The sequence below is a fragment of the Coregonus clupeaformis genome, unplaced genomic scaffold (genome assembly GCF_020615455.1).
Source record: "Coregonus clupeaformis isolate EN_2021a unplaced genomic scaffold, ASM2061545v1 scaf1891, whole genome shotgun sequence".
In the NCBI taxonomy this organism is placed as follows: Eukaryota; Metazoa; Chordata; class Actinopteri; order Salmoniformes; family Salmonidae; genus Coregonus; species Coregonus clupeaformis.
In genome coordinates, this window is record NW_025535345.1 from 43,224 (window position 1) to 58,084 (window position 14,861).

At 40.7% G+C, this 14,861-nt stretch overlaps 1 protein-coding gene across 1 annotated transcript in view; it reads left to right on the forward strand.

The window, feature by feature from the left end:
* LOC121563981 (C-type lectin domain family 4 member E-like) overlaps positions 1–14,121 on the forward strand; it is a 39,044-nt gene extending 24,923 nt beyond the window's left edge. Inside the window, exons 4-6 of the mRNA XM_045218900.1 lie at positions 13,345–13,487; positions 13,649–13,755; positions 13,877–14,121. Coding sequence (XP_045074835.1) covers positions 13,345–13,487; positions 13,649–13,755; positions 13,877–14,009 — 383 coding nt within the window. The 3' untranslated portion in view covers positions 14,010–14,121. The remainder of the gene's footprint in view (positions 1–13,344; positions 13,488–13,648; positions 13,756–13,876) is intronic.
* Positions 14,122–14,861: the final 740 nt, after the last annotated feature.

The following is a 14,861-nucleotide window of genomic DNA, read 5'->3' on the forward strand; positions in this document are numbered from 1 at the left end:
CCTGGAGGGATTACGGCAAAGGGAAAACCGGCCACCTCTTCCCTCCATTCAGTCACTTGATAATAAGATGGATGACGGGACTCAGGTAACTGCAGTATTCTCTGCTTTTTCTGAAACATGGCTTTCAGACAAGATACCCCTCATAAGGAGTTTTCAGCCGTTATCGTAACTGTTGTATACATTCAAGATTGACAGAGGTGAAGCTGAGGAGAGGATTGTGGATATCTACACAAGTGCAGACACCCTGAGAGACAGTGAGACCATCACCAAGACACACATCAGCACATAGACTCACATAAAAGTATATTTGATGTGTCCACAGAGCCTGATAGCTCAGGGAAGAGATGTTCTTCAGGGAAGGGATCCTCCATAGTTTCTGCAGTGTGTCTGGTGCTGCTGTGTGTTCTTCTACTGGCTGGGATCATAGGCATGTCTGTCTACTGTGAGTTTCTGTCCAGGTTCATGGCTTATCACCTAGTTGTAAGAAGTGCTGGTTACTAGGCCTATTTACCTGGTGTTTTAGCTAGTAACTATGTGTAGAGAATCAGCTATTAAAGACTACCAGAACCCACTGGATTATCAAATTACATTGAATGAACTACAGGACAAAATACAAACCCTCCAACCCAAAAAGGCCTGTGGTCTTGATGATATCCTAAATAAAATGATAAAATATACAGACAACAAATTCCAATTGGCTATACTTAAACTCTTTAACATCATTCTCAGCTCTGGCATCTTTCCCAATATTTGGAGCCAAGGACTGATCACCCCAATCCACAAAAGTGGAGACAAATTTGACCCCAATAACTACCGTGGGATATGTGACAACAGCAACCTTGGGAAAATCCTCTCCATTATCATTAACAACAGACTCGTACATTTCCTCAGTGAAAACAATGTACTGAGTAAATGTCAAATTGTCTTTTTACCAAATTGCCGTACGACAGACCACAACACAGAGAATCCGTCCTACTCCTTACACTGTGGTCAGTGTTATTAGAGCAGTAGTCTCTTACCTTGGGGTGGTCAGTGGGGTGCCGTCCACCCATTTCTAGGTCCCCTCAGTAACAGAGTCAATCAGATCAATCCAGACATAACTGACTGATTCAATCCCATTGATAAATGTCTGTTTTGACAGAAAACAACATTGTTAATACAGTCTCCACTTCTATTCTCTCTTTCTATCTCTCTCTCTAACCACTAGGTGACAACATCACTTAACAACTCAGCAAAGAGAGAGAGAGAGAGAGAGAGAGAGAGAGAGAGAGAGAATATATAATATTTATTGTTCATTTCACTTGTGTTTACTATCTGCTTCACTTGCTTTGGCAATGTTAACATACGTTTCCCATGAGAGATGCAATGCTACATAATGAATTATAAATATTAACATTGAAAAAATAAAAAACTTTATAAAGATGAAAAAAGAAACCACAGAACAGAATGAACAAGGGGGATGAACAGGGTGTTACAAAAAACTGTCTGGTCTAAAATGCTGTGTCCCAAATGGTACCCTATTTCCCTATGTAGTGCACTGTATAGAGATTAGGGTGCCATTTGAGACACATTTCAAGAGTCTCCTTCTTATTGGTGGAAGAGCCTTGAAACATCCTGACACCTACAGCCTTCTTATTGGTGGATAGAGCCTTGAATCATCCAGCTGTTGGACACAGACAGAGAACAGAGAAGTACAGAGTTTAGACACATCAGACTAACTACTGCTCAGTCAGTTAGAAAGGTAATCATACAGTAAGTTAATACTATAAGGAAAAGTAAGTTAGAATCATAGATATTACAATAAGAGGTCAGACATACTGAATTAGTTGTTTAATTGATTGATTGGGGTAATCATTGATATATTCGGTACAGTTAGTTAAGATGGCCAACTATGTCAACAAACAAGTTATTGAATTAAACAAGAGGAATGAAGAAAACCGGAACAGAGCAATGAGGAGCTTGAAGACTGAGACCCTTCGCTCAGGTATGAACTAAGAATTATCTATCGCGTAAGCAATCAATTCATAGACAGAGCTATGTATGCTCAGTGTAAGCTTGTTTTACTCTGGAATTGTAAATTATGGAATTGTACAAACTTTGTATTGCCTTAAAGCTACAGTACATTTTTGGGCGACCCGACCAAATTCACATGAATGTTATAGATCTTTCATCCCCATCCAAAGCAAGTCTAAGAAGTGGTAGATCTGTTCTATGTGTGCTATTTCTATGCTTCCCTTTATAAAGTTTCATTTTTGCGTCTTTTACTTTAGGTTTTGTACAGCAACTTCAAACAGCTGAATATACCATATTTATTTTACACAATGACTGCTTGTTTTGTCACATAACATATTAGAATTCTAGCAACCAGGAAATGGCGGAGCGATTTTTTTATTTTAATTTTTTTCTGCATAGGGCATCTTTAAATGGTTAAAACAATCATTTTGAGCTCATGGATGGGCAGTCCTTGCATACATAGCTCTGTCTATGAATTTGAGAGTGATGCCTTTTCTCCACTCAGTGTGTATTTTGGGTCCTTATGGGGTTAGAAGGTTAAACTAAGCTCATTTGGCATTTATAAGTTACATTCTTGAAGAATGAATGGGTAAATATCATACATTTCAAAGTCCTAAATACGTATGCAGCGATCGCAGATAGCCTCTTTAAATCATGAGACAGCTATATTGTGTAATTTTGGTAATGTCATCATACAGTAGCTTCCTGTTCATCAGATTTGAGATGACCACACTCTTGAGCAAACTGTTGCTGCCAAACCACATTTGGGGTAAAACCAATGACACATTGGAAATGTTAGGTTCTCAGAATTAGTTAAGGTTTTGTGGGATGACGTGTGTTCTGTTTTAATCTAAATCATTAGTGATGATGGTGTGTGTGTGTGTGTGTTTGTATGTGTGTGTTCCTCTGCAGATGGAAAACCAAGACTCTACAGCCTGGCTGCCGTGTGTTTTGGAGTCCTGTGTGTTCTACAAGTCACTCTCAACATCTCCCTGAGGCTGGCTTTCTGTGAGTGAGTCCCAAATGACACCCTATTAGCGCAGTACTTTTGACAGTGCACTATGCAGGGAATAGGGTGCCATTTGGGACCGTGTTCCATTTGGGACCGTATTCCACATGGGACCCTGTTTCATTTGGGACGATATTCCATTTGGGACCCTATTCCATTTGGGACCCTATTCCATTTGGGATCCTATTCCATTTGGGATCCTATTCCATTTGGGACCCTATTCCATTTGGGACCCTATTCCATTTGGGATCCTATACCATTTGGGACCGTATTCCATTTGGGACCGTATTCCATTTGGGACCCTATTCCATTTGGGACCCTATTCCATTTGGGACCCTATTCCACGTTTAGTGCATTACTTTTGACCAGGGCCCATAGGGCAGATATGTATTATATTATCACACTATAGTTCTGTTCTCACAAAGCAAGGATCATAATTCCTGTAGTTTGTCAATATTGTTGACACACACAAAAAACAAAAGTTTTAATTATGCAGTACAAAGAAATGTGCGCTCTGTTTACAATGGTCTATTCCTAGACTGTGCATGAGTTTCAAGTTTGGGAAAGTTTACAATTTATCCAATTTCTACCGATCTGCGTGCCAGTTATGATTTTCATATGCATGTTTTAGTGGAACAGTTTCAGTTCAATAATGACGTTTTAGTTTTTCAAAATAATTGTCACGTGGTTAATAATACAAACCGGAATTACATTTACATGATTTAGGAGACACTCTTATCCAGAGCGACCTTACAGGAGCAATTAGGAGTAATTGCCTTGCTCAAGGGCACATCGACAGATTCTTCACCTATTTGGCTCGGGGATTCAAACCAGCGACCTTTCGTATACTGGCCCGACGCTCTTCACCGCTAGGCTACCTGCCGCTTCAAACCGGAATTAAAATGATTACATCTCAGAGTTTAAATTCCACTAATGCGAGAGCACCAGCCTCTGCCATATGGACACATTTATACACCGTGATACATTGGCGCCTAAAGAAATGAGTGCATGCACTAAGAGTTAGCCTATAAGCCAATGTAGCAGTAAGCCTAAAACTACTATTGTCAAGTAAGTAAAAATAGAGTGCCTTCGGAAAGTATTCAGACCCCTTGACTTTTTCCATAGTTTTTTCCATATTACAGCCTTATTCAAAAATGGATTAAATGAAATTCAATCCTCAGCAACTATACACAATACCTCATAATGACAAAGCAAAACCGTTTAAAAAAAAATGTTTGCACATTTATTACACATAAAAAACAGAAATACATTATTTACATATATATTCAGACCCTTTGCTATGAGACTCGAAATTGAGCTCTGATGCCTCATGTTTCTATTGATCATCTTCAAGATGTTTCTACAACTTGATTGGAGTCCACCTGTGGTAAATTCAATTGATTGGACCTCATTTGGAAAGGGACATACCTGTCTATATAAGGTCCCACAGTTGACAGCGCATGTCAGAGCAAAAACCAAGCCATGAGGTCGAAGGAATTGTCCATAGAGCTCCGAGACAGGATTGTGTTGAGGCACAGATCTGGGGAAGGGTACCAAAACATTTCTGCAGCATTGAAGGTCCCCAAGAACACGGTGGCCTCCATCAGTCTTAAATGGAAGAAGTTTGCAACATTTACATTTACGTCATTTAGCAGACGCTCTTATCCAGAGCGACTAACAGTAGTGAGTGAATACATTTTACCACCAAGACTCTTCCTAGAGCTGCCCGCACAGCCAAACTGAGCAATGGGGGGAGAAGGGTCTTGAACTGGGAGGTGACCAAGAACCCGATTGTCGCTCTGACAGAGCTCTAGAGTTCCACTGTGGAAATGGGAGAACCTTCCAGAAGGACAACCATCTCTGCAGCACTCCACCAATCAGGCCTTTATGGTAGAGTGGCCAGATGGGAGCCACTCCTCAGTAAAAGGCACATGATAGCCCACTTGGAGTTTGCTAAAAGGCACGTAAAGACACTGAGACCATGAGAAACAAGATTCTCTGGTCTGATGAAACCAAGATTGAACTCTTTGTTCTGAATGCCAAGCGTCTGGAGGAAACCTGGCACCATCCCTACGGTGAAGCATGGTGGTGGCAGCATCATGCTGTGGGAATGTTTTTCAGCGGCAGGACCTGGGAGACTAGTCAGGATTAAGGGAAAGACGAACGGAGCAAAGTACAGAAAGATCCTTGATGAAAACCTGATCCAGAGCGCTCAGGACCTCAGACTGGGGCGAAGATTCCCGTTCCAACAGGACAATAACCCTAAGCACACAGCCAATACAACGCAGGAGTGGCTTCAGGACAAGTCTCTGAATGTCTTTGAGTGGCCCAGTCAGAGCCCGGACTTGAACCCGATCTATCATCTCTGGAGAGACCTGAAAATAGCTGTGCAGCGACGCTCCCCATCCAACCTGACAGAGCTTGAGAGGATCTGTAGAGATTAATGGAGAAATTCCCCAAATACAGGTGTGCCAAGCTTGTAGTGTCATACCCAAGAAGAATTCAGGCTGTAATCGCTGCGAAAGGTGCATCAACAAAGTACTGAGTAAAGGGTCTGAATACTTATGTAAATGTTATATTTCTGTTTAATTTTTTTTATAAATGTGCAAACATTTCTACAAACCTGTTTTTGATTTGTCATTATGGGTTATTGTGTGTAGATTGATGAGGGGGGGGGGGGGCATTTTAGAATGAGGCTGTAACCTAACAAAATGTGGAAAAAGTCAAGGGGTCTGAATACTTTCCGAAGGCACTGTACATAAAGCTGCCATTTGCAATCAGAAAATATCCTGATGAAAATGCAGGTTCTTTCAATTGCATTCATCTCTCTACTTCGCATGTCTGCCTCGCTTTCTATCTGTTTTGGCTTGCGCTATCAGTAGTGAAGTGCAACATTCTATCAAATCAATTAGCTAGTGAAGTGCATCATTGTATAAAATCAATCAACTGGGTCCAGCCCAATTACTGTATATATGAAGTTCCAGCCCGAAGCTGATGCTAGCGAACATGCAACATTTTATCAACTAGCATATTCCGGATTCTCAGAGTTGTTTTGCGGCAGTGAGCTCGGGACAGACACAGCTGTTTTTGCGGAAAGGGAGATGTGTTCAGGTATTTTGTTAAATATCCACTGGATATATGGAATCTATGACATTTTGCTCTTTGACAGGAGGACTGGTGATTATCAAGGGGGAAAGATTTTTCATATACTGTAAGGAACTAACATTCACAATGGATGTTCTAACTGTGTGAGGTGAAGAAAAAATGACTGAGAAGCTTAGCTTATTAGTGGTGTTGAGTTAAGAGGATCAGAAATCAGACATCCCGTAATGGTTACTTTCCTACATTTGCGCAGCATGCCAATTAGCCTACTTCTATGCGTGCTCTGGCTCGTGGCTCCGTCAACATTAAGAGGACAGAGAAACCAAACACATGCACATTGCAATGACCTCATCAGAGAGGAACACAAACATACTGACTTCTTCCTGCATCTGAACAACCTACAGAGAGAGAGGGAGGAAAGGAGAAATAGGCAGGGAGAAATAAAATGGAGAAGGGGAGAGATCAGATCAATTGGAAAACATGTTTATGAACAATAAGAAGTATTTTAAATGTTTTACACCAGGCTGTGAGAACAAATGAACTGTGGACTTACTGTACAGCCCAGGTCTAAGTTGATGCCCAATTTCACTGGGTAATGTTCCTGGGTCATCATGGCAATGCGGGTGAGTGCCTCCCCATCTAGCTGGACATCCTCTATCCCTCTACTTTGACTGAACCGAGTTATCCATCTATCCAGACACACACGTAAATACGAGGCGATAGGTGAAAGGTGAAAACAACTTCAGGAGATGAAATAAGGACTTGAACCCCAGACCTCTAGTACCTTTGAAGTTGGCAACACCCAGAGCAACCAAGCCAGCACTTCTTCCCAGGGGCTGTCAGGATGTGATCCACCTCGCCGTCAGTCTGGTTGATTGTATAAATGGTTATGCCTGTTTTCAATCTTTCCACGAGGTGGCACCAACGCTCCATTTTTGTAAATGCTCAGTACAACGCTCATACGCTTTCAAATTGGTCCGATATTCTTCCAGTAACCGCTGCGTGACTTGGGCAGGAGCTCACCATGAGCTGAGTACCGGCACCTCAAATGTTCTACTGCTTGAGCTCCTGTTCCTTTCCTAACCTGTTACGCAAAGTCAAATCTGACTGTAATTTAACAAAAGCTGGATCCCTTCTAGCCATGACCCGGCAGCACGGGAACTCTAGTCAGGGTGGAATAGTCTATTATCTGAACCAGTCCGTGGGTGATTCATGATACTTGTTTCTACTATTATTAGAAAAACTTGGGTTATATTAATATTGATATGAAATGTATGTATATGTAGGGAAATAAAGTATTTATCTGTTATTAATTATTATTCGGCTGTATGGATTCATTTACTTTTTTTGGAGGCCTTTTTTTGTCGACAAAGTGGCCTCATTAACCTGGGCACAGTGGGCGAGCAGAGATGTTATTGTATTAATTATTTTTTTGTTAATATGCCCAGCTCATGAGGCCCCTTGATGATGGGAGGCCTGAGGCAGTTGCCTCTTCTGCCGAATGGTAAGTCTGCCACTGCCGATCCCAGGTATAGGCCTGTTAATAATAATAATAATATGCCATTTAGCAGACGCTTTTATCCAAAGCGATTTACAGTCATGCGTGCATACATTTTTTGTGTATGGATGGTCCCGGGGATCGAACCCACTACCTTGGCGTTACAAGAGCCGTGCTCTACCAGCTGAGCTACAGAGGACCACACTGTTACTTACCTTCTTCTTCTCACTGATCAATGGTGCATGAAGATCCCCACAGTGGTGAATCCCCAGGGTAAAGTTTACAGATCAAATCGTGTAGTTGTGGGTCATATCATAACTCTTTATATCACTGACCTCTATCTTCTCACATATGTGAAGATAGCCACAATACGGATTAGCCACAATAGTGGAATTTAAGGTTTGCCTTCAAAATTAAAGTCCCTCATTGAAAGTCATGCAAATGGATACAAATAGTGGAATCATGCCACATTTGGACTAGATAATGCCAATCAAGCTTGGAATGTTGTGATATAAATTCAACAAAAGTTAATTTGGCAAAAAAGTACAAGTAAGTTGAAATCACACTTTGGATGTATTAGACTTTACAATTGAATTGGGGCATACTTGTATTTCTCTGTACAGCCTTACCTATGGATTGTGGATAAATGAAATGGGGGAATCAGTCTACTCAGTTACACACACGGAACACAACTGTGAAGAGTTTACACAAATATTAGGATTGTGGGTTGTGTACATCACTGTTAGGAAATCAAAGCATCTCTGAATCATTCAGGCTGTGGTTTCAGATAAATAGATGCACAATTCACTTTTGTAAAACGTTTTATTTTAGGTGAATGGTGATGTAATGATTAGAAAGTTTTAGGCTATTATTTGGGGAGAGACATATGATGGTGCGTCTAGTGATGACAGCTCTTAAAAGTAATTTTGTGGTAGTTAAAGAACTGTAGAATATGTAGACCTACTGATAGCTAGCTGTAGTTCTATCTAATAAATAAACTATTTAGGCTAACAATGATCACTGAAAAGTACATTTCCTGAAGAAAATGTTGTGTGCTTGCTAGCTTGTTTTAAAGTATGTATGGTTTTGAAATAGGTTATAGTAGTGGTAGTGTCTGCAGTAGTAATGGTGGTGACTGGATATAGTGGAAAAAGTTATTAGATTAAAATATTGATTGATTGATTGGTGGTTGATAGGATAGCCTGAACATGTGAAAGTTGGTTTGATGTCTCTAGCTCGAACGGTTCAAGAGTTACAATTATTGTTGGTGGGTATTATTTTACATTTTAGTCATTTAGCAGCCGCTCTTATCCAGAGTGACTTCCAATTAGTGAGTGCATACATTTTTCAAACTGGCCCCCCGTGAGAACTTCCATCCCTGGTCATCCCTACTGCCTCTGATCTGGCAGACTCACTAAACACAAATGTGTTGTTTGTAAATTATGTCTGAGTGTTGGAGTGTGCCCCTGGCTATCCATCAATACATTTTAAAAACAAGAAAATGGTGCCGTCTTGTTTGCTTATATAAGCAATTTGAAATGATTTATAATTTTGATACTTATGTACAGTACCAGTCAAAAGTTTGGACACACCTACTCATTCCAGGGTTTTTCTCTATTTTCACTATTTTCTACATCATAGAATACTAGTGAAGACATCAAAACTATGAAATAACACATATGGAATCATGTAGTAACCAAAACAAAGTGTTATATTTGAGATTCTTCAAAGTAGCCACCCTTTGCCTTGATGACAGCTTTGCACTGTGCACCAAGTCAGAACCGTAGGATAAATAAAGGGGGCATATAAGCAGACAATGAAAGCTTTTAAAATATTAAATTATGACATTTCTCTAAAACAGGCTATAGGCTACATGTGCACCATCAACTCAGAACGTTAGCCCAAGTTCTGAGAGGGAAAGGGACCAAGTTATTAGGGTGAGGCACATGGGCTACTAACAGCTTACTACTCAACATACACTTACAGTGGCTTGAGAAAGTATTCAACCCCTTTGGCATTTTTCCTATTTTGTTGCCTTACAACCTGGAATTAAAATGGATTTTTTGGGTGTTTGTATCATTTGATTTACACAACATGCCTACCACTTTGAAGATGCAAACATTTTTTTTGTGTGAAACAAACAAGAAATAAGACAAAAACACAGAAAACCAGAGTGTCCATAACTATTCACCCGTCCAAAGTCGATACTTTGTAGAGCCATCTTTTGCAGCAATTACAGCTGCAAGTCTCTTGGGGTATGTCTCTATAAGCTTGGTACATCTAGCAACTGGGATTTTTGCCCATTCTTCAAGGCAAAACTGCTCCAGCTCCTTCAAGTTGGATGGGTTCCGCTGGTGTACCGCAATCTTTAAGTAATACAACAGTTTCTCAATTGGATTCCAATAGGCCATTCCAAGAAATGTATAATGTTTCCCCTTAAACAACTGAAGTGTTGCTTTAGCAGTATGCTTAGGGTCATTGTCCTGCTGGAAGGTGAACCTCCGTCCCAGTCTCATATCTCTGGAAGACTGAAACAGGTTTCCCACAAGAATTTCCATGTATTTAGTGCCATCCATCATTCCGTCAATTCTGACCAGTTTCCCAGTCCCTACCGATGAAAAACATCCCTACAGCATGATGCTGCCACCACCATGCTTCACTGTGGGGATGGTGTTCTCGGGGTGATGAGAGGTGTTGGGTTTGCGCCAGACATGGCATTTTCCTTGATGGCCAAAAAGCTCAATTTTAGTCTCATCTGACCAGAGTGCCTTCTTCCATATGTTTGGGGAGTCTCCCACATGCCTTTTGGCGAACACCAAACGTGTTTGCTTATTTTTTTCTTTAAGCAATTACTTTTTTCTGCCCACTCTTCCGTAAAGCCCAGCTCTGTGGAGTGTACGGCTTAAAGTGGTCCTATGGACAGATACTCCAATCTCCGCTGTGGAGCTTTGCAGCTGCTTCAGGGTTATCTTTGGTATCTTTGTTGCCTCTCTGATTAATGCCCTCCTTGCCTGGTCGATGAGTTTTAGTGTGCGGCCCTCTCTTGGCAGGTTTGTTTTGTTGCCATATTCTTTCAATTTTTTAATAATGGATTTAATGGTGCTCTGTGGGATGTTCAAAGTTTCTGATATTTTTTCATAACCCAACCCTGATCTGTACTTCTCCACAACTTTGTCCCTGACCTGTTTGGAGAGCTCCTTGGTCTTCATGGTGCCCCTTGCTTTGTGGTGTTGCATACTCTGGGGCCTTTCAGAACAGGTATATATGTGCTGAGATCATGTGACAGATCATGTGACACTTAAATAAAGTCCACCTGTGTGCAATCTAACTAATTATGTGACTTCTGAAGGTAATTGGTTGTACCAGATCTTATTTAGGGGCTTCATAGCAAAGGGGGTGAATAGATATGCACGCACCACTTTTCCGTTATTTATTTTTTAGAATTTGAAAGTTATTTTTTTCATTTCACTTCCCAATTTGGACTATTTTGTGTATATCCAATACGTGAAATCCAAAATAAAAATCCATTTAAATTACAAGTTGTAATGAAACAAAATAGGAAAAACGCCAAGGGGGTTGAATACTTTTGCAAGGCACTGTAGTATTACTTTCTTAGCTACAGTATACATATCTCCCTGGCATATTACATAATTTATGCAGCAGCATACAATACATTTTGGACTCACCTTGTTGTGCTGTGCTCACTTGAACAGGAAGGTGGCGTGGAGGTCCCTCTTCTGGGCAAATTTTGTCATCAAACTTTGTCGTCAAAGTCTGGCATTCTCTGGAGTTGTGGGGCTTTCACGACAACTGGGAACTTAGAAAAAAACAAGGTCGAATCATGACGTCAGTGATCTTCAGGTCGGAGCTCTAGAAAGAGTTCTTCCCGACTTGGAATTCCGAGTTGGATGACCATTCAAAACGTATTTCTTCAGACAGAGCAAATTTTTTTCAGAGTTCCCAGTTCTCTTGAACTCACTGAAGTCTGAGATTTCCCAGTTCAGAGTTTCCAGTTGTTTTAATGTGGAATAAGTCATGCTGGATTGACAGCATGGCCAATGTATTCAACCTTTTCTGGCCCATGGTGTTGCAAGGGGAATGTTTATCCTTTTAAGCTTGGAAAAAAGAGACCCTTAACCCCAGACTTGGACCACACACCCTCTCCACTGAATAGGCTTTATGAAGCCTTTATAAGCTGAACGTCATTGAAATCAAGGTCAGGCTATATTATGAAGTTATTATTTAAGAGCGTTGAAGATTAATCACAATCAGTGAAAACAATATTGATTTAGCTGACTAGCATATTTACTTCATCAACATTAATGATCAGCTGATATTCCATCCTCTTTTGCCAATGTCAATCATGTATTATGGAGGCACTGTAACCAGTGGTGTAGTGATATTTGTTTAGGCAAGGGAGCACAACATTTTTCTTTAATGGACGTCATCATTTCTCAATCAAAGTTTGTACCGGCAGATGTCGCCTATTGAATATCATTATAGAATATGCACAAAATGCATCCTCCGATTGCAACGTCTGCCTCTATCCATATTGTCTCAAGAAAATGTTCCATTTTTAATACCTTCCTACACCAAGTTAGGCATACCTAATTTAAATATAGGTAAACATCAATGTCAATCTTGAATGATAATTATTCACGCTTTACTGGTGAAATGTCCAAACATCATGCCAATCATCTCAATCATTTCATGGGAATATGCATTTAGATATTCTTGAATTACTGTTTCGTGAGCGAATTTACCAGTAGCTATATGTATCAATCCTTTCCAGATAACAGAGGCATGGAATATAACACCAATGTGACTGCAGAGAAAGACCAGCTACAGACCAGTTACAACACCCTGACTAAAGAGAGAGACCAGCTACAGAGCAGTTACAACACCCTGACTAAAGAGAGAGACCAGCTACAGACCAGTTACAACACCCTGACTAAAGAGAGAGACCAGTTACATACCAGTTACATCACCCTGACTAAAGAGAGAGACCAAGTACAGACCATTTACAACACCCTGACTGAAGAGAGAGACCAGCTACAGACCAGTTACAACACCCTGACTAAAGAGAAAGACCAGCTACAGACCAGTTACAACACCCTGACTAAAGAGAAAGACCAGCTACAGACCCGTTACAACACCCTGACTAAAGAGAAAGACCAGCTACAGACCAGTTACAACACCCTGACTGAAGAGAGAGACCAGCTACAGACCAGTTACAACAAACTGACTAAAGAGAAAGACCAGCTACAGACCAGTTACAACACCCTGACTGAAGAGAGAGACCAGCTACCGACCAGTTACAACACCCTGACTAAAGAGAGAGACCAGCTACAGACCAGTTACAACACCCTGACTAAAGAGAGAGACCAGTTACAGACCAGTTACATCACCCTGACTAAAGAGAGAGACCAGCTACCGACCAGTTACAACACCCTGACTAAAGAGAAAGACCAGCTACAGACCAGTTACAACACCCTGACTGAAGAGAGAGACCAGCTACAGACCAGTTATAACACCCTGACTACAGAGAGAGGCCAGCTACAGAAGGAGAGAGATGATCTCAAGAGAAAGTTCTCTAATCTGAGTGAGTTCACCTAATAAATGATCATAACATCACATGCCTAATATGCAGTCAACTTGTGTTTGTATTCTTCAATAATAGGTGCAGAATAATAAGATGGAAATTCATGTTTTTGTCTTGTAGAACAAACCTATCCTGAAGGCTGGCAGAAGTTTGGATCCAGTTGGTACTTCATCTCTACTGAGACTAAAACCTGGAGGGAGAGCAGACAGGACTGTCTGGAAAGAGGAGCAGACCTGGTGATCATAAACAACAGAGAGGAATGGGTGAGAGAGAGAGACAGAGAGAGAGAGAGAGAGAGAGAGAGAGAGAGAGAGAGAGAGAGAGAGAGAGAGAGAGAGAGAGAGAGAGAGAGAGAGAGAGAGAGAGAGAGAGAGAGAGAGAGAGAGAGAGACTGTATTAATAATGTTGTTTTCTGTCACAACAGCACACATTCATCAATAGGCTTCAAAGAGTCAAGAATACCTGGATTGGTCTGACTGTTACTGAGGGGACCTGGAAATGGGTGGATGGCACACCACTGACCACCCCAAGGTAAGCGACTACTGCTCTAATAACACTGACCACAGTGTAAGGAGTAGGACTGATTCTCTGTGTTGTTCATACTCTAGGTTCTGAGAGAGTGCCCAGTCTAACTCTGTTGTTTCTACTGCAGCTATTGGGGGAGTGGAGAGCCTAATGGTGGTGGAGTGGAGAACTGTGTTGTGGTACCTTACAGGTCATCAAGCCAAGGAACATGGCATATCAATCCGTGTTCATCTAACAGTTTCTGGATCTGTGAGATATAGTTATCTCTCGCTCTCTCGTAGATATCATGTTGATGGTCGTGCTGAACGTCATGATGTCACCTACAGTGCCTTCAGATAGTATTCATACCCCTTGACTTTTTCCACATTTTGTTGTTTTACAGCATGAATTTAAAATGGATTAAATTGAGACTTTATTGTCACTGGCCTACACACAATAACCCATAATGTCAAAGTGGAAATATGTTTTTCAAAAAAAAAATAACAAATTAATAAAAGATTTCAAGCTGAAATGTCTTGAGTCAGTAAGTATTCAACCCCTTTGTTATGGCAAGCCTAAATAAGTTCAGGAGTAAAAATGTGCTTAACCTTGACACATAATAAGTTGCATAGACTCACTCTGTGTGAAATATTAGTGTTTAATTATCATGAACATTTTCGAATGACTACCTCATCTCTGTATCCCACACATACAATTATCTGTAAGGTCCCTCAGTCGAGCAGTGAATTTCAAACACAGATTCAACCACAAAGACCAGGGAGGTTTTCCAATGCCTCGCAAAGAAGGGCATTGATTGGTAGATGCGTAAAAAAATAAAATAAAGCAGGTATTACATATTCCTTTGAGCATGTTGAAGTTATTAATTACACTGTGGAAGGTGTATCAATACACACAGTCACTACAAAGATATAGGCGTCCTTTCTAACTCAGTTGCCAGAGAGGAAGAAAACCATGAGGCCAATGGTGACATTAAAACAGTTACAGAGTTGAATGGCTGTGAAAGGAGAAAACTGAGGATGGATCAACAACATTGTAGTTACTCCACAATACTAACCTGATTGACAGATTGAAAAGAAGGAAGCCTGTACATAATTTAAAAAAAATCCAAAACA